The 27,401-nt window shown below is 38.4% G+C and overlaps 2 protein-coding genes across 4 annotated transcripts in view; one reads left to right on the forward strand and one right to left on the reverse strand.

Annotated features, from left to right (window-relative positions):
• myo6b (myosin VIb) overlaps positions 1-21,912 on the reverse strand; it is a 39,231-nt gene extending 17,319 nt beyond the window's left edge. For both annotated transcript variants that reach the window (XM_039785665.1, XM_039785664.1), the window contains exons 1-20: positions 21,763-21,912; positions 17,576-17,723; positions 14,861-14,930; positions 14,686-14,759; positions 14,099-14,228; positions 13,838-13,943; positions 13,359-13,414; positions 13,174-13,271; positions 12,900-13,064; positions 12,100-12,180; positions 10,020-10,200; positions 9,208-9,352; positions 7,670-7,827; positions 7,172-7,263; positions 6,604-6,676; positions 4,608-4,735; positions 3,697-3,792; positions 3,115-3,285; positions 302-340; positions 112-205 (exon numbers count right to left, since the gene is read on the reverse strand). In XM_039785665.1, the coding sequence (XP_039641599.1) occupies positions 112-205; positions 302-340; positions 3,115-3,285; positions 3,697-3,792; positions 4,608-4,735; positions 6,604-6,676; positions 7,172-7,263; positions 7,670-7,827; positions 9,208-9,352; positions 10,020-10,200; positions 12,100-12,180; positions 12,900-13,064; positions 13,174-13,271; positions 13,359-13,414; positions 13,838-13,943; positions 14,099-14,228; positions 14,686-14,759; positions 14,861-14,930; positions 17,576-17,692 (2,074 nt within the window). In that variant the 5' untranslated portion in view covers positions 17,693-17,723; positions 21,763-21,912. The remainder of the gene's footprint in view (positions 1-111; positions 206-301; positions 341-3,114; positions 3,286-3,696; positions 3,793-4,607; positions 4,736-6,603; positions 6,677-7,171; positions 7,264-7,669; positions 7,828-9,207; positions 9,353-10,019; positions 10,201-12,099; positions 12,181-12,899; positions 13,065-13,173; positions 13,272-13,358; positions 13,415-13,837; positions 13,944-14,098; positions 14,229-14,685; positions 14,760-14,860; positions 14,931-17,575; positions 17,724-21,762) is intronic.
• A 1,595-nt stretch (positions 21,913-23,507) lies between these two features.
• colec11 (collectin sub-family member 11) lies at positions 23,508-27,204 on the forward strand. 2 transcript variants are annotated; one of them, XM_039785293.1, is made up of 7 exons: positions 23,508-23,632; positions 24,070-24,231; positions 24,324-24,395; positions 24,859-24,930; positions 25,038-25,091; positions 25,220-25,315; positions 25,890-27,204. In XM_039785293.1, the coding sequence occupies exons 2-7, from the start codon at positions 24,099-24,101 to the stop codon at positions 26,297-26,299; spliced, it is 837 nt and encodes a 278-aa protein (XP_039641227.1). In that variant the 5' UTR covers positions 23,508-23,632; positions 24,070-24,098; the 3' UTR covers positions 26,300-27,204. The 2 variants fall into 2 exon arrangements, with proteins under 2 accessions (XP_039641227.1, XP_039641228.1); XM_039785294.1 differs by having other exon boundaries at positions 25,908-27,204.
• The last annotated feature ends 197 nt before the right edge of the window (positions 27,205-27,401 follow it).

Consider the following 27,401-nt stretch of genomic DNA (forward strand, 5'->3'; position numbering starts at 1 on the left):
AAGATATCCTTAGTAATCTTTTGTATATTTATTCATCCTTAAAATGATAAGTTGTAAATATGACAACTTTTTCAAAACCATACAGCACATTCTGTAAATTTTTGGTCCCACCTGAGCACTGCAACTGTGAGAGAATCAGAGCTCCTTCAAACTTGTGGCTGACCATCTTCAGGTTGGGTTTTACACAGCGAATGAAACTTGAGCCCTATGCACACAAAGATTAATAATTACTTATTGATTCTGAGCAGACAAGCAAAAACCTTTTCTGTAAAATATACAATGAAGGTGACATATTACTCACAGTACTGCGAAGTTTTTCCAGCAGCAGGTTCAGCTGGGTCTGTGTGTGCAAGCAGACCAAAAGGAAATGTTTCGTGATTTATTTTTAATGTTTGTGATAAAGGTAGCTCAGACAGACATTTCAAATTAGGTTGTAGTGACACACATCCTCGCCACAGGTAAGGAAGGGAGCAACCAGAGTTAAAGGCAAAGCAAATTTATCTGTATAGCACCTTTCAACAACAAGGACATTTTAATAATAAGGTAATTTGAAAAATAATATAAAAAGACAGTACATAGGATTTAAAAGGATTAAAACAAAGTAAAATAGAATATTAAAATCAGATTTCATTCATTTGTTCAATGCACCTACTCAATCACCTGGTGATATCGTTGCATAAATCTGTGTCGTCTGCATAATCATGGGAAGGTATTTTGTTGTTTTCTATGACTTGCACTCATGGGTGCATGCAGATGTTGAACAGAAGAGGCCTGAGAATGGAGCCTTGGGGGACTACACATAATTTTTGTACGCTCAGATATGTAATTACCAATCAACACAACATAGTCCCTCTATACCCTTCAAATAGGATCCAAACCAAATTAGCACTGTGCCACAAAGTCCCACCAAGTTTCTAAGTCTGTCTAGTAATATGTTGTGGTCAACCGTGTTGAATATAGCACTGAGATCTAATAAGACTGAAACCTTTCCACTGTCTGTGTTTAAGTGAATTTCATTCAAGATCTTAAAATGTATGTTTTACATCACATTTAACAGACAGAATGTTTCCAACTGTAGAAAATGACAACTAGTCCCACATTTCCTCTCCATTTAACACATTCTAGCTATTTGAGGCTTTTTGAAACGCATGCATCATATTTGTGCATTAGTGATGAAAGCAAAAAAAGCTACATCATTCATAAAGAAATCTCAAATCTGAGGCTGGAGTTGGATTTTTTGGGTTGCTGCTGAACTATAAGACATACAGCTAAAAGTTGTGGATTTTTTTTGGCTTGCTCAACACACTTGTGTGTGAAACCCAGAATGTTTCATTCTTTGTTTCTCTTATTTTATTTTCACTTCCCCTGTTTTCCAACTCCTTTCTTTCATACCTCAAGCTGACTTTATCCAGCTTTATTCACCAAAGAAGGTTTTCTCTGAGGAAAGAGGTAGGATACTAGTGGAAATCTACAAGAGGGGAACACCGAAGGGAGAAAAAAGAGGGATGAAAAGAAAGGTGAAGGTCTGGAGATTATTTAGAAAAGTCTGAAAAGAAGCTAAAAGATAAAGGAGTATTGTGAACTATCTTACTAAATTTTACACTTTGAAATCGGTAAACAGAACCGTTAAGCAGAACATTTGTGTATTTCAAATAGTACATCTAGATAATTTAGCAAAATTCCTTGACAACCAATCAATAGTTTTTATGTTATTCATCTTTAATTTGGACTACGTACTAAACAGTTGGGCAAAACCTATAAAAAAGTGTATACAATTAAAGTGACTATATGTAACTTTTACATTGTTTTTGAATAATTTTTCATAAACTACCTGTAACAGCAAACAAGTCTAACAGTGAAAAGAACGCTATTTTTATATAGTTTTTATTAATGCCTTTTCCCGGGTCCGATTTTTCCCGCAAAGTCACAGAATGATTTAAGACAGGTAGACGGGGCTACAGAGCACACATTCTGACGGTTCACAGATTTTGGCGAAACAAAGGAAAAGCCTGTGTTAGTGAGTCAGTAGGTAAAAGGTAGCAGGAGATTTATACAGGCCTAATTGTATTTTAATTTTATTTTAGAAGTTATCTGTTGTAGTTATGGCTGATACTGGGGTAGGGCCATCACAGAAAAAAAGGAAATAAACGAAGAACTAAAAGGGAAAGTGAAAGACGACGTGAATCTCGGTCTGGCTTTCCACAGATGGAGACAATTACGGGATTGTAAATGATTCAAAACCGACCCCAAATTGGCCCTCAGGTATGTAATATGTCTATTTCATTCATAAAATAACTTAAGATTGCGCTATGTGGTTGTAAGTCAGCAGCCTACATTAAATTACGTCCCCCTTCCATTTAGCACGGACGTTTTATTCCTTTTAGTCCGTTTTTTTGTTGGCCTAATATTTTCTTTTCCTTTGTACTTGTGTAAAGCGTCCTTGGGTTTCATGAAATGCACTAAATAAATCCAAGTTATTATTACGTTGGTTGCTAAAACCAACGCTTAATCCTTTGCTTGTGACACAGTGACAGTGATATTGTTACCCAGTTTGGCTCACGATACATCCAGGCTAAGTTACCGTATGCAACACTTGAAATGCAACGATGCATCTGTAATGTATTCTCTCATTGTAAATGAATGATTTTCTGTCTGAGCAAAACATTCATCGCATCTATATGACCTCCCGGTAACGCTAACTCAGTAATACAGTGGGCAATAAAGCGCCGTAAAGAAAAGAGCAGGTGTGGTAAAAACACTACAGCTTTTGTCCAAAGCGTCCGCTAGAATCAACACAAACTGAAAGTTTATATCCACTTTCAGTTTGTTCAGTTTGTTTATTCCAATAAAGATATTGGAAATATAATTTCCATGTCTTTGACAATGAAAGACATTCAAATTTACAATAACAAAAAGTTTTTGCATCTTAGTGTTAAAATTCAGTGGATTAATGAGTAGTATGAAACAATAAAATTGTATTTGCTTATTATTATTTGTGGTAGTGAAATTGAAAGGTGTTGTCATAAACTAACAATTAGTATTATTCAATTGCAGTTATGTTAAGGACTTTGTCTAACAATCCGAAAATGACAAACTTTTAACAATAACTCTGACCTTGAACTTGTTGCCAACGCTGATGAAGCCGAGTTTGCCCGCCTTTTGCTTGGAGTCCTTGTTGGTGATTGAGTTCTCAAACAGCTCTCGAACAAATTTGTCTTTCGATTCGGACACTAAGCCCTCCAGGGACATGTGGAGGGCATCGTTATTCTTTTCCACAAACCGAGTCTGTGGACACACAAACGCAAATGCATACCTTTATGTAATGGCAGACTTTTATATAGATGTACAAAATGCAAAAACAAATGAAGAATGCCTTAATCCCTGCAGCATACAACATACATCATCATCAATAACTTGATTTGGTCAAGTTATTTATAAGTGTAAGAGATGTATTGTGACATTTGTACCAGGGCAACAAAAGTGTTCGAGCTGGAACAATTGGTGTATTACTTGATCAAATCTAATTTGCTTTGTTCATTGACTGTTGAGTTTTAGTTAGCTTTATAGTAACGCCACTATCTTGGGTAAGGGGTAACTATGTAGGACACATTATAAATAGAGTTGTTTGGTAAAAAAAAAAAATATTCTACTGGAATTTGAGAATACCACCTAGCCCCACATATCTGAGTTAATTACCGTTTCATAGCAAACTGCTCCAGCAAAGTGCCTGACGATAAAGCCCTCGTCATCCCGGAGATTCCTGTGAATGGTCAACTTCGACTTCCTGGGAACCTAGGCAGGAGAGGAAGAAAGCTAATCGTATTTAATGACAGAGCTAAAACACATATAAATTGACTTTACTCTAATCCTATCCATCACCACCTCTACGGCAGTACCACAAGTGTGAGGAAGAGTGAGGAAGGCTGGTTTGAAGAATGAAACTTTTGCAGTGCAGTGAAATCCAGCAAAAAAGTATGAAATTATGGAATACATATTCACACAAACTCTATTATCATTTCTTCTATTGTTAATGAACCCAGAACTCCAGCATTTTTAAGCTCGATTTGCTTCATCAGTGAGAAGAAGCATAATAAATTATTCTTAGTGTAAAAACTGTATAGCAGAATGTTTAGCTCACAGCATATTCAAGCACTTTAGATTATGATTAATGTCTTTCACTCTATTAAATGTATAGAATAGTCTTTATTTGAGTAATAACTCTCCCTGCAGTAGAGTGTGGCTGCAGCAAGCCAACTCTAATCTTAAACTTGAATTAGTGTCAAGGCTACATTTCTAAAAGGATTTCATGCTTGCAGAGATACAGGGCGAGAGTGTCGGACAAAAGGGACAACGACAGAGACAAAGGGAGGGATCAGGACTGTGCGTCATTCACAACACTGCAGTTACAAACAGGCAGAGTAAAAATGATCACAATGACAAAACCAATGTGCAGTTACACCGCTGCCTGGTCTCACAAAAGAACTTTGTGGACAAAGAAAGAGAATAAAAGCAGCATACTGGAGATAAAGCAAAGACAAAAGGAGAGAGAGAATAGGAAGGCAAGAGGGGGGGGGGAGAGGGACAGAGAGCACAGCCATAGGTCTGACCGTCAGTCTGAAGTGGTCTTTATGCTTGCTGTGAACAGCCAGTGTAAAGTGTTGGTCGCTGGGCTGAGGTAGACGGTTCTCTTCATCCAAAATGTCCAGAATTCCCACCAGCTTTGCTTCCACTAGGTCTGGAAACAACAATTATATGTGTATCAGCAACATTTTTATGATTAATGAAGAACGGAAGAGATTGGAGAGCTTCTTGGAACTTATATTAGTGATAAAAAAGGCGGTGCTCTTTAGTAGGGGGCATGGACAAATCCAATAGACATCAAGAAAGAAGCTAAGGCACTCATCTTTTACGAAGAATATATATAAAATGCGATTATATATTGATGTCTATTGGATTATTATGATTGGATTATGATGTTTTAGTCCATCTCTACAATGTGCAGGGAAGCACCAGTATGAAAATGAATGCCTAAGATACTACATGTTAGTTGACAAAACCTTAACATGTCCAAACTGGCAATATTTCCAAGCATCAAATATTTACAGACTTTTTTAAGGACAAAAACAGAACACACAAATTTGTAGGGTATTTAGCGGGGTGAGTTGGGAAGCAGTGGCCATTATTATACAGACGTTATAAAAGCACTAAACATTTAGTTTATGAGTATGCCAATTATTTGAAATTTCAACTGTTTACTGTTCCTCGATGTGAATATTCAAGGCACAAAACATGTTCATCAGGATGCTCATTTAGCCGTATATCTGAATTATTCATGCAGCATGCTGTTTGGAATATAGTCTAATAGCCAAGGACCTCAGAAAAAAATTTGCATGAACAAGCACCTGTGCATAAATCGTGAAGATTGATGAATGAATTAATGGCCAACCCAAACGGTCATTTGCAAGTCATAAATGTTATTCGCAGCTGTCAGTTAACCTCCACCTGAATAATCACAGTCTTTGAAATACAAATCAAACTGCTTTACCTTGATACACTGACTAGGGGGATTCATTCGAGAACAGACACAACAAAAACAAGGGGGTGTAATTTCGTCGGCTTCCCGTTGCACAAAAGAGGCCATAAAACCCACAACTACTCATCACGCTTGTTCCATTCAGACACATGGATATGCAATCTCCTTGGATAATGAGAAGTCGGGATTTTTGTCCACGACAGGTGTATTTTCGCTGCTCTGACGTGTAGCCCACATCACAAGGAATAGCCCAAATAAATGCCATGTGGGTGAGCTGTGACACTTTAACCAACCTCAGTACACTTTATGATGTGTGGGGCTAAACAGACAGACGCATTTTGTGTTTTGCAGCACATGCCCTCAAAGGCCACACTTCATCATGTCCTTGAGTGTCAATCGATGGTCCTGTTTTTCACTTCCGAAGATCACCCAAGTAGATAATAATACACACATTCCTACGCCAGCTCCAGTCCCAAACCAGCTCACGTCAGACATCTTATCAGCTTATCAGTCCTTCATTATGTTTTTTTACTTTTATTTTTTAATATTGAAGTATCTGGAGTTACAACCTTGCTCTATTCTTGTTATGAAATTTTGCTGAGTCTATATGGAATTTGCTTCCTGAGGATTTACGACTTTACCTTATGTCTCTGTTAAAGACTTATAAGGGTTTTGTTCTATTCTTGCTTTCTACCCCTCACATAACTATGTCTTATGTTACACCATACCCTGCATATATACAGTGTTTCAACAGCAGAAGCTCAGAGCGACTTATTTTGGGACCAGGTCTGTCGTATCTCCAAGTTTCTGCAGGAGCTTGTAAATTGATGCTGAATTCTTTGATGAAATAAACCCTTTTACAATCAAGAACAGTGTCGACGAATTCCTCTTCATACATCACCACAGCATTGTTATTAAAGATACCACAATATCAAAGGCTGAGATATATTTTTATTTTCAACAGTGACATTTTCAGGTAAATAGTAAACTTTTGAGAAGTAGTGAAATGTTAAAGCTGCAGAGTTTGAGGATCAACAGGTTGCCTAGAGTCAAGTTAACATCCATCTTACCTATGCAGTCCTGGTTGTCAACATAATGCACCTCATTCACTCCCAGGCCTTCCCTTTGATACAGCTCTTGCTCCTGCACAGACAAGGCCAAACGTCAAAAATCTAAACTAAAAACTGTAAAAAATAAAATAAAATAAAAAGTTTTAATATATAATTACATTATTTCTGGTTTCAGAACATCATCCACCTCGAAAAGCAACAAAAAACAGCAGACCAACAACAATACATTATTTAGATAATGAGAAAGAGGCTTAAACCAGAATTGTGGCGCCTTAATTAAAGACCTTGGAAGAGAATAGCATTAAGAGATCACAGGAGAGAAACACGCCTCATCACGTCCCCTGAGAAATTAGCATTCTAATGAGAGAGGGCAGGAGACACGGAGGGAAACTATAAGTGAGAAAACGGAGCCGAGAAAGACAGAAGAAGCTTAGTGTGCCAAGCACTTCCTCCTGGCTTGGGGAAAGAGTCAGTGAGTTTGGTTCGTGAGTGACATGACATGGCAGGTTTCCCAAGGTAAAGAAGTAAACCACACCAAATCACGTTGGTCTACACGTTGCTTACCCACCTCTTTCAGAATACGCTCGTTGAAGAACTGCTGCAGTTTCTCATTGCAGTAATTGATACAGAACTGCTCAAAGCTGTTGTGTTCAAAATACTCTAAGAGAAGGGAAAACAACAGAAGACACAGAAAAAAAATCATATATTTCAATTAATTTTCCAAAATGAACATCTTTGCGAAGCCTGTGTTAATTATGCAGTCAGAGGAAATTAATTCTCAAGCAAGAGCCCTGGTAATGAAGTGGGTGTGTATGCATTAGGGTACTCATATTAAGAAACATGCTGCACAGACAAGGGTCTCTCTAGTGGACTGAATTCTAAACAAACCAATGACAAAATTAGCAAAATGCAGTCAGTCTGTGAATTTGCAGAAACCCATATTTTCAGTTTGTCTATGCTTTTATTTATATTTATTTTGCTATGTTATCAGTCATGTTAGGCTAAATCGTTGTATGTATTAAGTTTCATTGAAACTTCCACATTTCATTGAACTGCATTCTATTACCAAACCCAGCGATGTCCAACACCCCGATGAAGTTGGAGGAAGTCTTGAAGGGGAAACACTGGTTTACTCGTTTAACAACATGGTCGAAGAGGCGGCTGTACACTGCCTTGGCCAGGGCATCGCGGGCATTGTTTGCTTGTTCCACCTTTAGAGGCACCCTGCAGGGACACACAAAGTGGGGCAGTGAGAGACAGAGACAGTCTGAAACTGGGACGTGCGAGTCTCTTATTAAACCTCTCGCTTTTATTTTTTTCCCCTAATCAACCCAATTTTCATGTGGCAGCAAAACTTTAACTGTGTTGACGTGACACTGTTTTGCCGCATAGATCCCCTTTTGATCTCTCTAGTCAAGTAAGGCGATCGTTTTAAAAAGAGGGTTTCTGAGCCAAAGATGAGGTATTAAAACTAAAATATGAACCTTGAACTCTACTTGACTCACTAATGGCGCTTTAACACAATTTATTTTTAAATTATTACAGAGGGGTTGACTGTATGGACAAAGTGCAGCTCCATAGTGGCCCAGAGTTCAACTCACCTGTCCCAGCTGGGAAGAAGGGGAATTTTAAATGAAAAGGTCTATCCCTTGTTATGATAGATCATTACCCACTTTTTCTTTTGATATTCAACCTACCCAGTCCTCATAAGAAAAAAACTCATCCATTACAAAGAAGAATAATCTATCTATGCCAAAGCTAAGGTACCCTACTCAGCCAGAAAATAGGCAATTTTTTCACCATGACTGGCATTTTCACCCATTGCAATGTTTAATATGCACATTAGTAAGAGACTGCCTGATACCATCACATCAACCACCTCTCCCTGTAAACTTCAACCTGCCGGGGGTAGGGTGGATATGTCTGGGGCTTGATGACAAAGCCAGGCCCCTTTCGCTCCACCTGCTCCCAAAACACCAAGCCTTTACTGTACTGCGGCCATGCTCCCCTGCCTCCTCAGATACAGGCTGCATTATTTATGTGGAGAAAACACTTCCAGGCCAGGCCAGCATCTGGCCCTCCTGAAATATTCATCTATCAAACCTGGCCCCATCACTCAAACACCACATCATCACCAAAGTACAGAGGAGCAGTGCCAATAATACTGCACCACATTCTCTTCTTAACCTGCAAGAAGTCACTACACCCTCCCTCTACATTTGTGTTATGTGTCTGGAGTTTGCTGTGAGTGATTTAGACAGAGACACAGATCACTCAAAATAAAAGGCTTGATTCAGTATCAGGATTTAATCACATCGACTTGCACAAAAAAGAACGCCTTAATACTTCCCCAATCAGTACAGCAGCAACTGCCTCGCCACTGCCTATGTCGATTAAATTCTAGTTGGTTAATCTGTCTAGGATTATGAGCTATTTCCAGAACTATCATGGATTCACTGCCTTCACACAGAGTTCAGTTGTCATTCACTGTGAAAGTGACTTCTGAAGGAACTACGAGGATAATTCTTTCTAAAAAAATTTAAAAAAAAGTTGTGAAAAAGTCACAGGTCTTTGAAGTGCTTTCAAGAGTGCTGTTGTTCTTACTTGATAACTGTTCCTTTGGCGCCCCCTGCTGTAGTGAGCATGACCCTGGTTGTGAGGCTGACACGCAAATCATCCTGGTCCAGACCCAGCAGATCAGCACAGTACTCCAGAGTCTGGCCTGACTGATTCTTCAGGACACAACCACCTGAAACCCACACAAGCCGATTACAATCGGTTTCTCTCCCTTTGTATCAGCCATACTTTCTAAATTACCTCACAATGGGGACACAGCTACAAAGCTACAAAAATATTCGTGGTACCGACGAAAAATAAGCAGAAAAAAAAGTAGGTGGGAGAATGAAGGTTAAAAACTTGTAGCTGTGAATGGGTGATATCAACAGCGTGTTTGAGAGCTAGGTTCAGTGGGTGTTGAGTACTGTATATGAGAATGAGAAGTGAGGGAGAAAAATTTAGAAATGGCCTCAAGAAAAGCTTCAAAGGATACTTATTTAATCCACATAGACTTTGATTGTACAGACACACAGATAGAGAATGAGCCAGAAAAATAGAGAGAGACAGGGTCATGGTTGCCAGGGTAACATTGGTTCTTTTTATCACCATTTAAGATAAACCTTTATTAATCCCTGGAGGGAAATAGTGGTAACATCATCAAATTTCATTTTAACATGACATTTTTTTCTTATTTCTGGCAGCAGAAAAGGTGAAAAAATAGAAGACTTTGGGGGTTTGCATGAACAATTATAAGCATGTGTCTGTAAAGACAAACAAAAGAGTGCTACACCCACAAAAACCACAAAATCTTTCGAAATACTGAGAATCGTAAATATTTATAACTACAGCATCTGTCTCACCTGAGGAGCTCCCTGTTTCTTCAAAGTCAATGTTGCCCAGATGCAGAACGCCAGCAACCACTCTGAACAGGTCCAGCTTCTCAGTGTCGTCCAGCCCAATCTTCTTCATGGCCACACACATCCTGCTGAAGTCACCCTGGTCGTCAAGAAGAGGGTCCTTCAGAGCGCCGACCTGTAGATGCTACAAAACACACGAGTGAGTCAGAAAAAGTAGAGATCAGAAGAGAATATGTGAGAATTCAATTTAAATCATGATTTACTCAAACATAAAGACACAATTCACAATTGGCAATCTGTGTGTGCATGTTCTATGTTTTAGCAACTTCATTAAATCGTTCATAAATAGTGAGTAAATCTGATTTTAAGTTGAATTGGAAGGGACCCAACAGCCTTAAATATAACAAAGACATTTTCATTTCAACAAACCAAAACATTTGACGTGTTAAAATAGCCTCCACCAGCAGCACACAGCAAGCACTATGACCAAAGGCTGCTCTGCTACAGTAGCTTTGTCTCCAAATGACTCAACAAGTACTGTAGAATACAACTAAAGAAAAGAGCCAATGTTATATCTAGTAATATCTCAGGGTATGATGACAGCAGAAAACAATCAGGCATGCAGTGTGAAATGTCACTACAATTCAGAACACTTTTCATTAGGAATCAAGATTATTCATACAGTGATAATTAACGAGAGCTGCACAATTATTACAGAATGTATTGAGAAGAACAAAAGGCTTTAATTGCACCTTTTTATGTTTTATTTATGTGTCGACTATTTTCAAAAAGGAAAATGTCAATCTTTAACTATCTATAAACTATGGGATATATCAAATAATTGTGCAGCCTGTAATGTATGACTGAAAAAAGCTAAGTAGGTAAACATCCATTGTAGTGTATTGTATCTAAGCACCATCAAGCCCCAACCCCGCCCAAATCTGACAGAGACATGCAGATGGAAGAGGAAGCATGCACCCTTATTTTCCTGTCGGACTACAAACAGCAGCATGTAAAACCTGAGAGTCTCAGTGTTTACTTTAGGAAAACACAGGATAAAAAGCAGGCAGCACAACACACTGATAGGAAAAGTAACATCACCTTATTGTCCTATTTAACACAGACAAGGGGAAGGATACACAGACGCACAATTACTTAAATTAGCAACATATTAACATTTACACAACCACACAACTTACATTGCTTCAAGCATTAAGTAATTAGTCACTGTTATTGTTATATTTTGTAAGCACATGGAAAGAATGTTAAATAAAGACCTTTCACATTTAATATACTGTATCTATTCATTAAAATTCTTTAGGTTCTAAATTTGTTCTAATTCGTCTAAAATAATGCTTCTTATAGATATAAAAAAGTATAAATGGAACACGAAAACCCCCAGCTGCCTCTGAAAAAAACATTACAAAAATTCAGTGCAAACAAAACAAATAAGAGTGGATTACAATCATGCACTTCTCTTCATGTACTAGGCTAAACAAATCCACGAGTAAAGCCATTAATAGAGAACTGAAAGCACCTCCTTTGCTTACCAAAACCTGAAAATCTGATTTTCCTTAAACTTTGATTAGCATAAAAGAAGATATTATTGTATCTTAGAAAAGAAGGAGTAAAATGCACATGTATAATTAGTCCCTGAGTGACCAGCATGTCACCCTCTTCTAATTGTTTCATGATAATTATTACACATCTCCTGCAGACCTTTAGACACTGGTTCTTTTTCATGTCATACATAATTCATCAAATACACAGGCCTAAACACATATCTTGGCATGAAATATTCTTATTGACTAGTTCCTGTATATCCTTTCACATGTGCAGCCAATTTCCCTCGAATATGTGTCTGGGATTTGCTATCAGTCATTGCTTGCTCATCATTATTGGAAAAAGAATAATGTACATCTATCTAAAGGTTTAATTGCACAGGAAATAATCAAAAAAGAGTTGCATTACAATACATCCTTTGTTGTCCTTTACATACAGTAGGCAAATGTAACACCAAACTGTCCAAAAATAATTATGTATTGGGTTATAGTGAGTAAGCCAGAACAGAACGTGACATTACCTCAGGACTCTTGCGGTTCTGCATGATTTGTTTATCAGCGTCCTTACTGGCAAAGTATCTGGTGCATCCTCGGTTCAGGTACTGCAACGGAGAAAAATCCACTTAAATACATTCAAACGTAATCAGTGATTTGATAAATTAAATTCAGACACAGAATAAATGCATTTCACTCGTGGTGGCAAGCAAACCTAGTGGGGATATCTGTATTGATTTTCATCGTCTAAAAAATGTACTTTGTTGTCTTCCGATATTGTTCCACAGCTGACTAGTAGTGGATCACATGAAGTAATTGCCTCTGTTGATGTGGGTGTCACCTCAGGGACCAGATATAATGACACTATGATAAACATCTAAAGGAACAGCTTGAGCTGCTTGTTGTTCCGTTAAGTGTTGTTTTGTAGAGCATGTAGAAGACAATAAAGGCTGGGGTGAAAACACCTTTATGCCCCCCCCACCCCCCCACACACACCTGAATTTGCCCCTGCTGAGTTGGTCATTGCATTTAAAAGGGAAATAATTCAATTGAGAAATATTTTGTGACTGAGGAGATTTTGAGGGAGAATCCCTTGACATTACTAAAAACAAGCTTCTGTGACATCTAGTGGTCTTCCATAGAACTGCCAACCAATGTATACTACTAAGAAAAAGAATAGTAAAGTCCATTTAATCACAGCGACAGAAAATGATTTCTGTCGCTTTGAAAAATTACCACACCCCCTCATTTTTATTCCACAGTTGAAATGATCTTGGCTCACAATACAGTATAGTGTATATATTTGACACTGTCTAAGCCCACTGACCCTGAAGCTGTCCGGAGAGTCCAGGTGCAGTTTCTTCTTTATGTCCTCGGATGCTCCGGCACACAGCCTGTAGAAGATGTGGTAGTTCCTCTCGTCGTTACTTTGCATGCAAATCCTCGACTTCTCTAGCAAGTAATGGGAGACAAATCCACCCACAACTGCATTCTGGGAACACAAGAAAAGAATCGGGTCTTAAAATCAGATTTTAAAATTCATGGTCCACACAAAGCAAATTATAGACCAACATGGAACATAATCAGTGACATTCTATTACCTTTTCATTGAAGTGGATTTCCACAAACTTCCCAAAGCGACTGCTGTTATTATTCCGGACTGTCTTTGCATTTCCAAAGGCCTCAAGAAGTGGATTTGCTGAGATTTGAAATTTGAAAAACAGAATCAGGATCACAATGCTGGTTACTAGCTAGTTAGTAGTTGGTAGTTTTTGGTTTGTATTACCTTCTACAATTCTCTCGTCAATATCTTGACCACTTCCATATGTTGTAGTGAGATATCTACAGGATGACATCAACAATGATGAATATGTATCGTAAGGAGATTAAAAAAAAGTTTAAAAGACAAAAACACTAATACCTAATCCACAGTTTACACAGGTTAAATATTACTACAACAGCTTTCCCTTGCAAAGCAGCTCCATTTTTGCTAGTTCAATTGGCAATTGCATCCAGTTTAATGTTGTATTACCACGTTTACTGTTCATAATTTTTCGTGAGACATTTCCAAGGTATTAGCAGTAACTCTCAATGTGTTGCAGTCAAGGTACAGTGGTAAAAATGTCTTGGTTTGGAAAGAGACAAGGGACAATTTGATTTGCAACACTACTTTACGTATATCCTGTGTGAACACACAATCAGAAGGGAGACGACCAAAGGAGAGTGTGAAGGGCAATAAAGATGTGGGATGACTCCCACTCATACCTGAGGACAAACTTAGTGTTTTCAGTCTTTCCAGCACCAGATTCACCGGACACTATGATGGACTGGCTCATCTTGAGAACCTTCATGTCCCTGTAGGCTTTGTCAGCTAAGACATAAAACAAAACATCACTATAAACTACTAAAACAATGTGTTTATATATATATATATATATATATATATATATATATATATGTTTTTATATCACTGCTTGTAGTTACATGTACCCCCTTTCTTAACAGTGATTAGTAGTGAGCTCTCACCTATAGCATAGACGTGAGGTGGCAGAGTTCCCAGTGACTTCCCCTGGTACGACTTAATGGCGTCAGGTCCATAAAGTTTGGGGATGTCATAGTAAGGATTCACAGCTATCAAGATATTGGCCACATAAGTCTGTAAGAGATATAAATACAGGCATGACTATTCTCACTGCATTTAGAGAATGTTAATAAATAGCACAAATACATGTGAATTATTGAATAATGAGAGACAACAGAGGCGAAAACGAGCCCACTGAATGCTGTTGAGACACACCTTAACTTGTTTCCCTGTCTTGCTTTTCCCATCTACCAGCTGACCCTCATTTCCTAAGTGAGCGACTGCGATCAGGATTGGGTTTGCCTGTCTGACTTTGTGACCCTTCTCTAGCTTCCCCTTCCCTCTTTACCACCTGGTACTTCTCCCCCCAGGGAAACAAGGATAGAGATCCTTTCTCCTGCTGTCCTCCAGCCTGTTACTGTATCTCCTTATGATGCAACTGGATAGTAGGGACTTTAAGCCATTGCAGGAGCACATAAAGGATTTAAACTTGTGCAAATGCAGACTAGTAGAGAAGGAGAAGAAAACATACATAGATGTGGTCTTTATTGTACCGCACTCTGACGTTGTTGAGAAGAGTGGCTTCATTTAAGTACATAAGAGAACCTGGAAACAGAGGAAAAAAACAAACCAGACAAATAAAATAGACATTGTTACAAATAACAACATTATTGTAAAAATGAACAGTCAACTGTGTGTTGACTTACAGTTGTCATCTACGTGTTTGTTGACATCATCCTCTGCTGGGAAGACTTGGCTCATCGGAGCAAGAAAGGTCTGGAACGCAAACAGTTTTCATTATTATAACATTCACATGATGTCATTTCCAGGATAGACATGCTACAAGTGGCACTATCTCTATTTATCCCTGCCAACTTTATGTACAAGATTATTCAGTGTTCTTTTAAAAGCTTATGACACAAAACAAACGTTCATTAGCACCACCAAAAAAGGGGGAGACATATTAGGGCATAACAAAAAGCTAAGCAAGAATGCATAAACATTAATCATTTATCATGGTTAAAGATCACAGTAATGATGTTTGGATCGACATGTTCCCAGGTTAAATTAGTTACTGATATTCTTACTCTATTGTTTAAGAGTCTGAGTAAATGGAAATAAACTCAATGGAACAAGCCGGCTGTGAGAGAAACAAGGGAAGACATGGCAGGATAATGAATAATTTGGTGGGAGAGCAACCTGATCTGAACACCTGAGTGAGTGTGTGTGTGTTGTGTGTGTGTGTGTGTGTGTGTGTGTGTGTGTGTGTGTGTGTGTGTGTGTGGTTGAGAAGAGACGATGGTGGTGCTCTGTGCTGACCAATCAAGTCACTTTATTATTAAAAACAACCAAACTCCACTCTCAAGATTTAAACAATCAATCAGACCAAGTGGCATGATTGAAGCAGAACAATGACTGCGTCTGGTTATTCCCTACAGTATACATCAATAATAAACCCTATTTTTCTCCCTTTACATGTTCATTACACTCCTTATATCAATACTACTGCTTGTGTGTGTGAGTGTGCCCCAGTCTGTGCTGTGATGCATGGTTTATTACCGCAAACAGGCTGCAAGCATAAACAGAATCTGCTTTGTGTGCCTGCTACAGTACATTGGCTCAATCTGGACATGCCCATTCACAATAGCAACCATGTGAGAAATGTCTAACCAATAAAATTGACAAAGAAGAAGAGGCAGCCAGGCTGAGGGTTGTGTACCGAGTTGAGGCACTAATGAGCTCCACACTGCAGTAAAAAGACACTCAATGAGGCTTTCATTGCTTTACTGAATGGGACAGAGTGTATGCCTTGCAATAAACTGATCATGATCATTCAAAGTTCACATGTATTCCAAACGAGACTCACTGCAATCTCATTTACATGTTCTACAGCTCAGTGTATTTTGAGTCTTAATATTATGCCGTTATCTGTCAGTTGGGTAAAAATAATGCTAATTTCAAATGGAAATTTGATTCAGCAGGTCTCTTGTAAGTGGTGACATCTTGAGGTTAGAATGAAGTAAAAACTTAAAACTATTTTACCTTCAGAAAAGTTTCAAAATGATAAAAAAAAGAAGGTGAGACTGTATTGCAATGCAAAAAGAGGGTTTTTTGTCTACATTGGTAGATACTTTGACAAAGAGCTCATATCTACATGACTTTTTACCAGAGAAGCATAACGCGTTTGTGAACATAAGGTCAAGAGAAACGTAAAGCTATCAAATTTAGTAATAGACGATTCTTGTAGTGGCCACTTTGATTCTTAATTTTATTGCATTCCATGTACAGTAGCTGTTCCAGTACCAGGGCTCTGGTATTGTGCATGCTGGCTAAACTTTAACAAGCCAAAATGTCTGAGGTGAGAAAAGTCTGTACTGTAGTAGAGCTGTAACAATTCCAAATTCTGCTGTACAATTAATTATCTCAGAAATAATTGCGATTAACAATATAATTGTCTCTTTCAGTCCAATTTAAACATATTTACACATGTATTACTTTTGCAAACAAATTCAAGTTTTGAATGAATTCTAGGATACATCTTTTGGTTAGATCATTGTTATGACTGAGATAATGTAATAACACAAGTACACAGCCTGATGATGTAAACCACGCCTCTTTATCATACAACATTGTATCTTTTTCTTAAATGAACATAAAACTGACAATTACTATTAACAGTCATACACCTTATGATCTTAGCTAATGTTAGCAATTAATTGTGGTTAAACAAAGAAATGGGGATAATGTAAAAAAAGAAAAAGAAAGTTGCAATTAGACAATTATTTAATAATTGTTAGAGGCTTAAACTGTATTGAGAACACTTAAAACTAAACAAAAGCAGAGGCAACTGCTAGAGTACAGTACATGTCTGTTGTAAACATCAGACACATCAGTAGCTGGGGGACACGTGGCGGCTCAGGTGTAACAGGTGGCCTTTACCTCCTAATGAGCAGCTCTCCCTCTAGGCAACACTATCAGCACACCTGCTGCTGCTCTCTTTATTTATTCATGCCTCTGTACATGTGGTCTCTCACGTTTCTCATATTTTACACACTGTTGCGCCTTTCTACCTAAAATCGCACACTCCAGACGGACTGCGACAAAATTACAGAAAATACAAGATTTCGTTTCTTACGCATGGCATTGTAATTCTCCATGAAAGTCTTGTACAGTAGATGAGCTTATGAATGTATGCATTTGTGTATGTTGTGAGCACTCTCCCGATATTAGGCAAACAACTCCCAACGTATGTGAACCACTCAATGAATAAGCAATTCTCATATCAACCAACCATGAGCCACATGAAAGGAGAACAAGCACCAGCCCCTCACCCATATTCCCAGTTGGACTTAACTTTGCCTGTACATGGAAAGCCTGCATGTGTGCATGTTGCCCGTGTGTTAGTATGTGTGATGACCCACCTTGCCCTTTTGGTTTAGTGATTCGATGGTGAGCGTGTCAGCTCCTATGTCAACTATCATCCCCAGCTGGAACCCATCGGCGGGGTGGGGCGCCCACACTGGCTTCCCATCCTCCATGGCTTACCTCCAGTCCAGCACGACCACACAACTGGGAGAGACAGAAAGGGGAAGAAGAGAGGTAATATGAATAAAGCAATGTACATGTGTGGTTCAAAATAGATTATGCAAAGAACCAAACACAGTTTTGCATTCTTACTGAAGTACTTCAAACAAACTGAATTTGCTTCTAAGCTGGTGCCATTGCCTGCTCCCCAGGGCTTGTATTAGCTACACAATATGTATTTCACTTTTTCTTCACAGCTGACAAACAAACGTTGATGTCAGCACTGCTAATTTAACAACTACTTTAAGAAAACAATCATCCCCTGTGATGGTAATTTCTCAGTGTCACTGTTCTGTTTTATTGTTGAGCACCTGATCCTGATTTGCATGGCAGCATTTTCCTTAGTCCTTTAATATCCCTTCATACCCCACAGCACAGACTCTTCACCAAAGTAAGTCATGAAAATTCTTTTAACGCAATAATTGTTTTGTCAGTAAACATTAGCTTTTACTTGACATGGAGGCTAATATAGTAGTTAAATATGACTGAAACCTACTAATGTGCCCCACCGATGCTGTCTGCTTCACTTTAACTTGTTATTCCTCCTTCTGATGGATTAGAGGATTTTTCACTGGGACACAACTGGAGGGAGAACAACACTACCCCAAGTGACCTGACATAAAGTGCGCAGCCAAACAATCCATTTTGAAGCATCTCAGGTCTGTCAGTGTATGTTTGGACCATGCAGTGTCCAAGTTACAGCAGGTAAGAGACAATGCTGAGACAATGCTATCAAACTATGACATCTTGGGGTGAACTATACCTTGTATAGTACTTTCTGCATACTGACTATTATGCAACTAACTCCCAATTAGACAGTTCAAAGTTCCATCAACCATCTGTGTATAACTTGGAAGTCAAACTAAGACAACAACATATTGGCAGATGGCTCTTTTAACCATGCTATTTTTGCCAAAACACATAGCTTTATACATTCAACTGTATGTTAAAATTGTACAACTTCCTTCTATAATTAACATCAGCAGTTGGACCCTGGCAGATTCAGAGCAAAACCAAGTGGATAATGCTGTCCGAATCTTTTGACAATGACAATGTCAAAGATTTTTTATTATATATTATATTCTTGCCAGTTAATCCTAAAACCACATAGTTATTCAAAGTAGAAGTGCTGTTGTTATGCCCAAGTATCCCATTAGCTTCAGGGATTCAAATGTAAGAGAGGATAGATGCTGGAAAGTGCTAAAGCAGACTTCAACAAGGACTCAAAGTTCAACAGGTACATCAACTCATTATAATGGTGGATCCATCCAAGGGAGGGACTAGAGTAGGGCGGGGTATCGTTCAAAAATGTCCGATACTGGTATCAATACCAATACCGTGACTTTGATATCGGTTACTTAACGATTTTTTCGATACCAATTCTATAAAACAAAAAGAAATTACAACATTGCACATTACGGCACATATCTTTTTATTTATTTTTCAGCAGGAGTTTTTCCTGCATGTCTCTACAATGTTTAACATTAGACAGCCAATCACCAGCATTATTAGATCTTGATAGAAGCATGCTGTATGCTTATTGGCTCACTGACGCTGATGGGATTTACTCCTTATGTATTGAAACTGGGTATTGAATGATGAGGCATGTATCGATACTCAACCATTAAGAGGCAATTTGGTCGGTGCCTCCAAAGTATTGAATTGGGTACCCAGCCCTAGACTGGAGATGGTAAGCTGTCTTGACCATCTCCACTGCTTTTCTGTCTTTCTTTTGGACCTAGATGGGGCAGGACCACAATGTTCTGTTAGATCATATGTGTGATGTTGTTTGTGAGCTTACTTTTACTGCTCAGTTGACAAAAAACTGAAATACTTTTTGAATAAACACAAGGTTTAAGTGGTAAACCCATTAAAATGGAGATATAAGCTACAGCTGTTGGAGAACTGTTGTCCCAGCAAAACCACGAGTCCGTATTTTGTAAATAACGTTTAATCAAATGTGTTATTTCTGGAGAGAGAATACAGCTAGGCCTATGTTAGAAATTTTAACAAAAGAAGGATTGTTTTGGAGAACCTCTGTGCACCTTTGCAAATGAAAAAGTACCAAATAGGCTATAAGAATGTATTAAATATGTAACAACTTGTAACAACAAAACCTGGTTTGCATTTAAAGTAAATCATCTTTAATTGAGCAAAGCAGGGCAGAATGTTATCACTGCTTCTACTGAAAGTGAATGTAAGGACACATGGCATTCATTATTATATGGCCTATGCATAAATATAGTAATAATCTTTGTTTATAATATATGTCTTTGCCCAGGTTGGGCCAACAGCTGAGGATGATTTCACACATAAAAAAGGCCAACCCACCGACATGGCCAAAATTAGAACAAAAAACTCAACCAATACACTAGAGAGAGGCAAACTTATAAATGCAATCTGTTGGATCCATAATAGCAAAAATGAATTTAATAAGATACTAGAAGCTTCTTAAACCTTGGTTGTAGAAAGCAGAGCCAGCCGATTGCTTTAACACTAGGATGCAAGCTACAGTCTCTTAATGTCAATACACAAATCTGACTCTACATTTACTATAGCTGGCTGCAACAAGTGAAAAGGCCCCATCTGTTACTTTTAGATACTTAGACTGTGTGTGTACACTACATGGATGCCATATACTATTTTGGCAGTGGTGATCATTTGGTTATCAAACCACATTAAAACATGAGCAGGAGTTTAAAAAAATGCACCAGAAGGAGGGAGGATAAAGATTACTTCCCCAGCCTGTTATCTTCAAATGTGAGATCAAGGCTTTGGGGGATCTTCAAGAGCGTCTTTGTTAGATGACTGATAACCACAAAGCTTTCCCACAGTTACCTACTTCAGTCCAAGTTTAATACAGAATGTCCATAATATACACTATTTTCAAAATTACATGACCACCAAAAGCCTAAATTACTACACACATCTTGCTATGATTTAAATATCCCATTATACTTTAAAAATAAGAAAAAGATGATGCTTACAATATTTGCCATACACCAAGAGCAATCTACTGTATGTTGGTCTGCTGCAAACTCAGTACCATACACAACACATCTGTCTACAGCACTGTACAATGTACCAAGAGCTCTGGGTTTCTCATGCTACTTTAAAAGCAAACTTTCAAACAATCTGGTATATCACTTAGGGAGACGGCCTTCAGCCTGGAAGTCTACATCACTGAATTCTCTCAACAAAACAGAGACCTCATGAGTAACTTTGACTCTGCAGCCTTAAATCCTCTTAGTATTTGACCCTAATCCAGACAGGGAGGTGGTGAGATGCTTCAAGTGTGATCTAACCCAACAAACAAAAGTCAGTGATCAGTTGCGAGACAATGCAAATCAGCAGGGTGTCGCATATCCCATGAAACACAGAGACCCATACAGTACAGCGAAAAGGAAACATAAATGTACACGCAAATGAATGGACACTGGCTGAGAGCAGGACACACAAGCACGCCCCTTGTTTCCTGCCTCTTGTTTCCTGTTCTCTACCAGGCAAAAGGGACATGGAAAATGCATTGGATATAGACAACAGGCCAACAGGATGAAGAAAAATGTGGCAGGTCCACACTTTCAAAAGGTGCATCTTTATAAACCATTGAGACGATAGATTTTCGGTTTGAGAGGGGCTGAGGAGAGGCCAACATGTCAGAAATTGTATAATTAAGCACACAGGAGATTAGTCAAATGAAATATATTCAAGACAACCTCACAGTTAGATGGATTTGAACATGTTCATTCTGTGCAAGAGAATAACGGTACTGAGCCCCTTATAAATAAACCATTATGACTACTGTAGGAGTGATTGGCAAACTAATTATAATGCAGGCAATGCTTGTTAATAATTAAATTACATTATAGGTAGTTAGCATACAGTACGTATGAGACTACAGCAACTGTAGGCTACTCACTGCATCAACGTAACGTTACCTGTAATGATAATATAAAGTAGGCTATCTCAGGCTGTTTCTATTCGCTGAAAAGTGTAAAAGTTAGAGAAAATAAGGGACACTTACGTTCAGGGGGTCAAATTTACGATCAGGGCGAGAGGAATGAGTTTTAAGTCCCTCATACGGATGTGTACTTGTAGCAGCAGTAGCTCAGATTGCTCAGTCTATCTTTCGGACAGAGCTGCGGGTTGTCTGGATGACACCCTGTGCTCGGTGCTCCGGTGAGCACATGTGACGTCACGCCGACAGTACACTGTTGAAGGTGCGTTAAAGTGCTGCTCGTAAGATCCCGTGTCAGTTTTTTTTTGTTTTTTCTGGCTGTGTTTTAATAATAAAAAATAATTAAAAAAACAGCAATACTCCGATCCACCGTTTAGCAGAGTAGAAAATAAGCATTGGGAAAATAGACTAACTTGGCCATCTTATCTTTTAATATCACCACCAACACCATCACAACATTGTTTTTTCCTCACAGCAAAAGAGAAACCATGCTGTGACATTTTAAACCCCTTTACCAGTGTGCAGGGGACTTTGTTGCAACACCCACTTTTTTAAATCTAGTGAGATAGAGTAAAAACTAAATTTAACCAACAATGTCTCTGTGTGCTTGGTAATGTAAGGAATATTTTAATTGTACTGCTCATTGTCATAGAATACACTGTATTTTTTGTTTGATCATAAAAGTGGAGTTAGAGGACACCCAACTACTTCAGTGGCTGCCAGACAGCAAATGTTGACTTGAGAGTCGTGAATATTTCAGAGGCAGGTAATCTAAAACTTTTGGGCGGATTTTTGAAGGAGACATCCAATCCATCATTGAAAGCCGCCACTGGGTTTGTAAATCTAATTAGGATATCTGATACTCCTGCATTGGACCATATCTGATTACTGACACTAGATGACATCACGTAAACACTAACATGACTATTTTGTTCGCAAGTTAAAAGTCCAAGTTCGTATTTGTATGACATCCTAAATAATGCACGACAAAGATAATCACCACTAGACCATTTGAAATTGTGACACATTTTATTTTGGGACACAGTATATCCTAATCGACAAACAACAACTATTCACCATCCACTAGTGTTTTTTTATTTATTCATTATTTTCCACTCTGGTCAAGACTAATACACACAGGCAAACATTGTAATGGGATTTAAAGTCTGAAAAGATATATATTTTTTGTCATTATGGTTACTGTAATTCTAACTGACTGCAAAGAAAAAAAGAATGACTAATGGCACATTCATATCCAAGCCTGTGGAGGGCCACTGCTGTACTTGCATGGACAATGACTCCCTCCGGTGGCCACGACAAGCAGATCTGAAGCCAAATCCCAAACCTATTAACTTTCTTACAGGAAGGCAGGGAAGAGTAAGAGAGGGGACGCACTGGAGAATTGATCATCGCAAGGAACCAGCACACTCTGGGAAAACAATAGTGGCAGAAATGCTATACAAGCAAAGTATCATATTCATGTAAAATCCCAAATGCTTAACTTGGATTGACTCCTGGACACAGGATTACACAAAGCTTGCAGGAAAAGGTTATTAGAACAACATAGATTCAATTTATGTGGCATATTATAAAAAAACATTGTTACTTTGTACTTTTAAAAAATACATGACATGGTAGACATCCAAGGCACTTGACAAAATATGCTTTTCTAAATATCTGATAGTTTTAAGTTTTAAGTATTTATCAGGCCCCTCCGCTGTCAATCACTCGACTACTTTCCCAGCCAATTATCTGTGGGGCCCCAGCTGCTTTGGACTTTATCTGTGAACTGTTTACGAATATCCTATCACACACATTCTGTGGTGCCTGTGGAGGAACATGAAATGTTTCTGTAGGACCACCAGTGTTCAAAGCTACAGCAAGTCTTTGCAAGCTGGCTATACTTCTCTACTTCAGTCTGGAAACACCTCTGCAGGTAGGCCATCCAGATTTTGAAACCAGTTTTTTTCTCAGGGTTATATTAATTTCTGATATAGACGTTCCTAAGTTTATAACAAAAAAGCTGAATATGTATGTGGTTTAGGCAACTGTGATTCTGGATGTATATTTCTATCAAGCATTAATTCAGCTAAAAGATGTGCATGGATTGGTTTAAAACAATGATTTTCTCTCTCTCTTAAACTTGTATCTATGGCTTCAAATGTGTGGTGTTTTTATTTGCACAAATATTTCTCAGGATAAAGAAATCATGTGTTTTGCAGAGGTCATTATAGGTATAGTGATGTATTAAAAGTGTTAAAATAGGATGTTAACTTATGACAGTAGGGGGAGTTCTCTTAGGAATTCAGTAGCCTGCAAACCGGATGGTTTGTAAAACGATTTGTCTTTTCTTAATGCCTCTTGTTTCTTCAGTATAGCCCACCAACCAGCCCATGTAAAGGATGATAGGAGAGAAGCTGTTACTGTCCATAATACTAATGTCTGTGCTGAGTTTACTGACACTACAGACATCGTATGGACAGCACTTGGCAGAGGAGTCCTGCACTGTTCAGATCCTTGTCCCTGGACTCAAAGGCATGCCATTCTACATACTTTAGATACATATAAAACCAAAACATAGAATCTGTCTTCATATTTTGTTGTTATTATTTTTTCTTCTGCAAAAGGAGAACCAGGAGAGAAAGGACAAAAAGGAGCACCAGGGAGACCAGGAAGAGTTGGCCCTCCTGGAGAGATTGGTATAGAATATATTTGCTTCTCAATGCATGGGAAAGTATTAACCATGCACCCAAACTTGCGCATGATCACATCCTCATTTTTTTCAACACTGCCACTAAGCTGAAACTGGGGTAAAGATCACATTGCTTGGGCTGATAATGTGCTGTTACATCACTACCAGGCCATCCAGAGATGGCCAAGTGTTTACATTTGGGTGAGAGGTTGGAGGAGAAATGATTTGCGTAATCCGCTGCTGTGGACAAGTGTTTACTGAAGACCTTAATGAGGAGTGGAGGGTGTTCACATACTTTTTTAAAGAGATTACACAAACTCTGAATTTTAATTAATGTACCTAGTGATTAGTGGTTTAAGAATTCCAGTTCTTTTAATTCTCATTTTGGTAGCTGCAGAAATGCAAGACATATGGCGTTTTAAATAGATTGCATAGTAATAAAATATTCCTGTCATACATAATCTTTTCAGGTCAAACTGGGGTTAAAGGTCAGAAAGGCATAATGGGACGTTATGGAAAAGTGGGCCCGAGTGGAATGAAAGGTAATCAGAAAATGCAGAAATGTACATTTCTGAATGCATCAAGAATTCACATGCAGTTGTTTAGGAATGAATTAGGTTTTTATGAATAATTACATTTCATATCTCAGGGGTAAAGGGAGACATGGGGGATCCAGGTCCAGCGGGCCCTAATGGAGATCCAGGTGAGATATTATACCATGTTATTCAATTTGTCAAACAGTTATTGCTGGATTAGACGGACACATTTGGTGAAATGGGAGAACTAATTAGGACGACCGTGTGGTAATCCCACACATTTTTGCCTTATCAGGTGTTCCATGTGAGTGCACACCAATGAGAAAGATGATTGGAGAAATGGACATTCTTGTGGCACAGCTCTCATCTGAACTGAAATTCATTAAAAATGGTATGATCTTAGCATTCTTTAAAGGTCCCATATCGTAAAAAGTGAAATTTCCATGTCTTTTTGATTATAAAGAAGGTTGAGGTGCTATATAAATACTGTGGAAGTATCAAAATGCTTAATCAGAGAAATGCACACAGCCCATATTCAGAAACGGACACTGTAAACGAGCCATCAGGACTTCGGTACTGTTGTGATGTCACAAGTAAACTATGGGTAAAAAGTGCCGCTACAGTGCCGTTACAGTCATTCCTCTGCAATGACAGAGCAGGCTTTTTTGGGTGGGGCCCCCCTTAAAGAGACAGGCGCTAAAACGGAGCGTTCAGACAGACCGTATGAGAAAAATAATGTTTTTTGTTTGTTTTTTTACATTAAAGCATGTAAACATGTTCTAGTAGAAACCCAAAATACAAGTATGAACATGAAAATGAGCATAATATGGGACCTAAAAAACATTTTAATTTTCATCACTATCAGTTCTCGTGTCCATGCTTTTGCTTCACGTTATCCTCATAGAACTGCAAATGCTGGACATGTCAATGTGAAATTTATAGAAATACTAGTGCTCATTTTTCAGCACTGCCCTCCCCTGCAGCTGTTGCTGGCATAAAAGAGACAGACAGTAAGGTCTATCTGTTGGTGAAGGAGGAGAAGCGCTACTCCGACGCTGAGGTCTACTGTCAGACGAGGGGAGGGCACCTGGCCATGCCCAAGGATGAGGGAGCCAACTCAGCCATTGCAGGGTACATAACCGAAGCAGGCCTAAACAGAGTCTACATCGGCATTCATGACCTGGACCGCGAGGGTGTTTTCACCTACGTGGATCTCTCTGCCATGACCACTTTCAGCAAATGGAGAAAGGGAGAGCCCAACAACGCCTATGACGATGAGGACTGTGCTGAGATGGTGGCCTCTGGGGAGTGGACTGATGTGGCGTGCCATCCTACCATGTATTTTGTTTGTGAATTTGAGAAGGACAGTGTCTGAGTTCAGTCTGTGTTAAAAGGACTGCTTAAAGAATGGATAAATATAATGGAACAAAAGTTCAATGTACTCACTGTGTGTGTGCTACTTCTCTCTGTAAATAGGGTGACAAAATGACATGCAAGTTGTGCAAACTAGTTTACAGTTTTCTACTTTCTTTTTACTTTTCCTTATAAGCATGACAGCTATTTATTTTCTTCATTCACAAAACATCCAGAGTTTTTGTTCTTTTGTATGAATTTTACTCATTTTAAGTACACCCTTAACCTCCTACTCTGGGATTCATTAGTGTTTCATACAGCATGCCAGGCAATGTATAGTGTTTATGTTATGCAAACTAGCCAACGAGCAATATTTGCAACATGACTATCAACCAAAAAAGACAAATAAGCAAATGTATGTAATAAGTTGTTTGTGCATACAATATGAAATTATAGAAATATTTTGTTTCCAGTTGCATGCATTTAATCATAAAAATGTAATACAATATGCATTCTATATTCATTATCATATCATAAGTTATGTGGTGGTTGTGAAATAAAAATTCACTGATAATTTAAAAAGAAAGTGTCTCTACCCCTGAGCTGACTACATTTATGTATTGCAGCAGATTAAACAAATCTAGCAGTGTAACAGCCTCCACCCAGTGGATAAAAACTGTACTGCTTTGTAACAATTTCTCACACAGGGATGTCAAGTTAGTAACCTTAACCATGATTTAGCTCTATTTATGTGTCCCAGTAAGCCATAGCAGCATGACAGTGGGCCACTATGAACAACAACAGGACCCTGAAACTGAAGCAGCAAAAAACTTCAGCCATCATTAATTGTGTTATTTACACGTTCATTTCCTGCTGTTAAGTATATTTTGTGACAGCCTATGCTCCTGTTTAAAACATGTCTACACATACCGTAGTTATTGACGCTAAAAATAAAACTTATGTTTGTTAAGAGATATTAATTTGGACTAATTATTGGAGATTTTTCTATATGAATATTTATTTGGTAAAAATGCTGAAATCCATTTTACGCAATGAATAAAATCTGATGATGTAGACCAAACATATTATACTGAGTTAAATTACCACTCACAGTTTTGCTGTGA

The sequence above is a fragment of the Perca fluviatilis genome, chromosome 20 (assembly GCF_010015445.1).
Source record: "Perca fluviatilis chromosome 20, GENO_Pfluv_1.0, whole genome shotgun sequence".
NCBI lineage: Eukaryota > Metazoa > Chordata > Actinopteri > Perciformes > Percidae > Perca > Perca fluviatilis.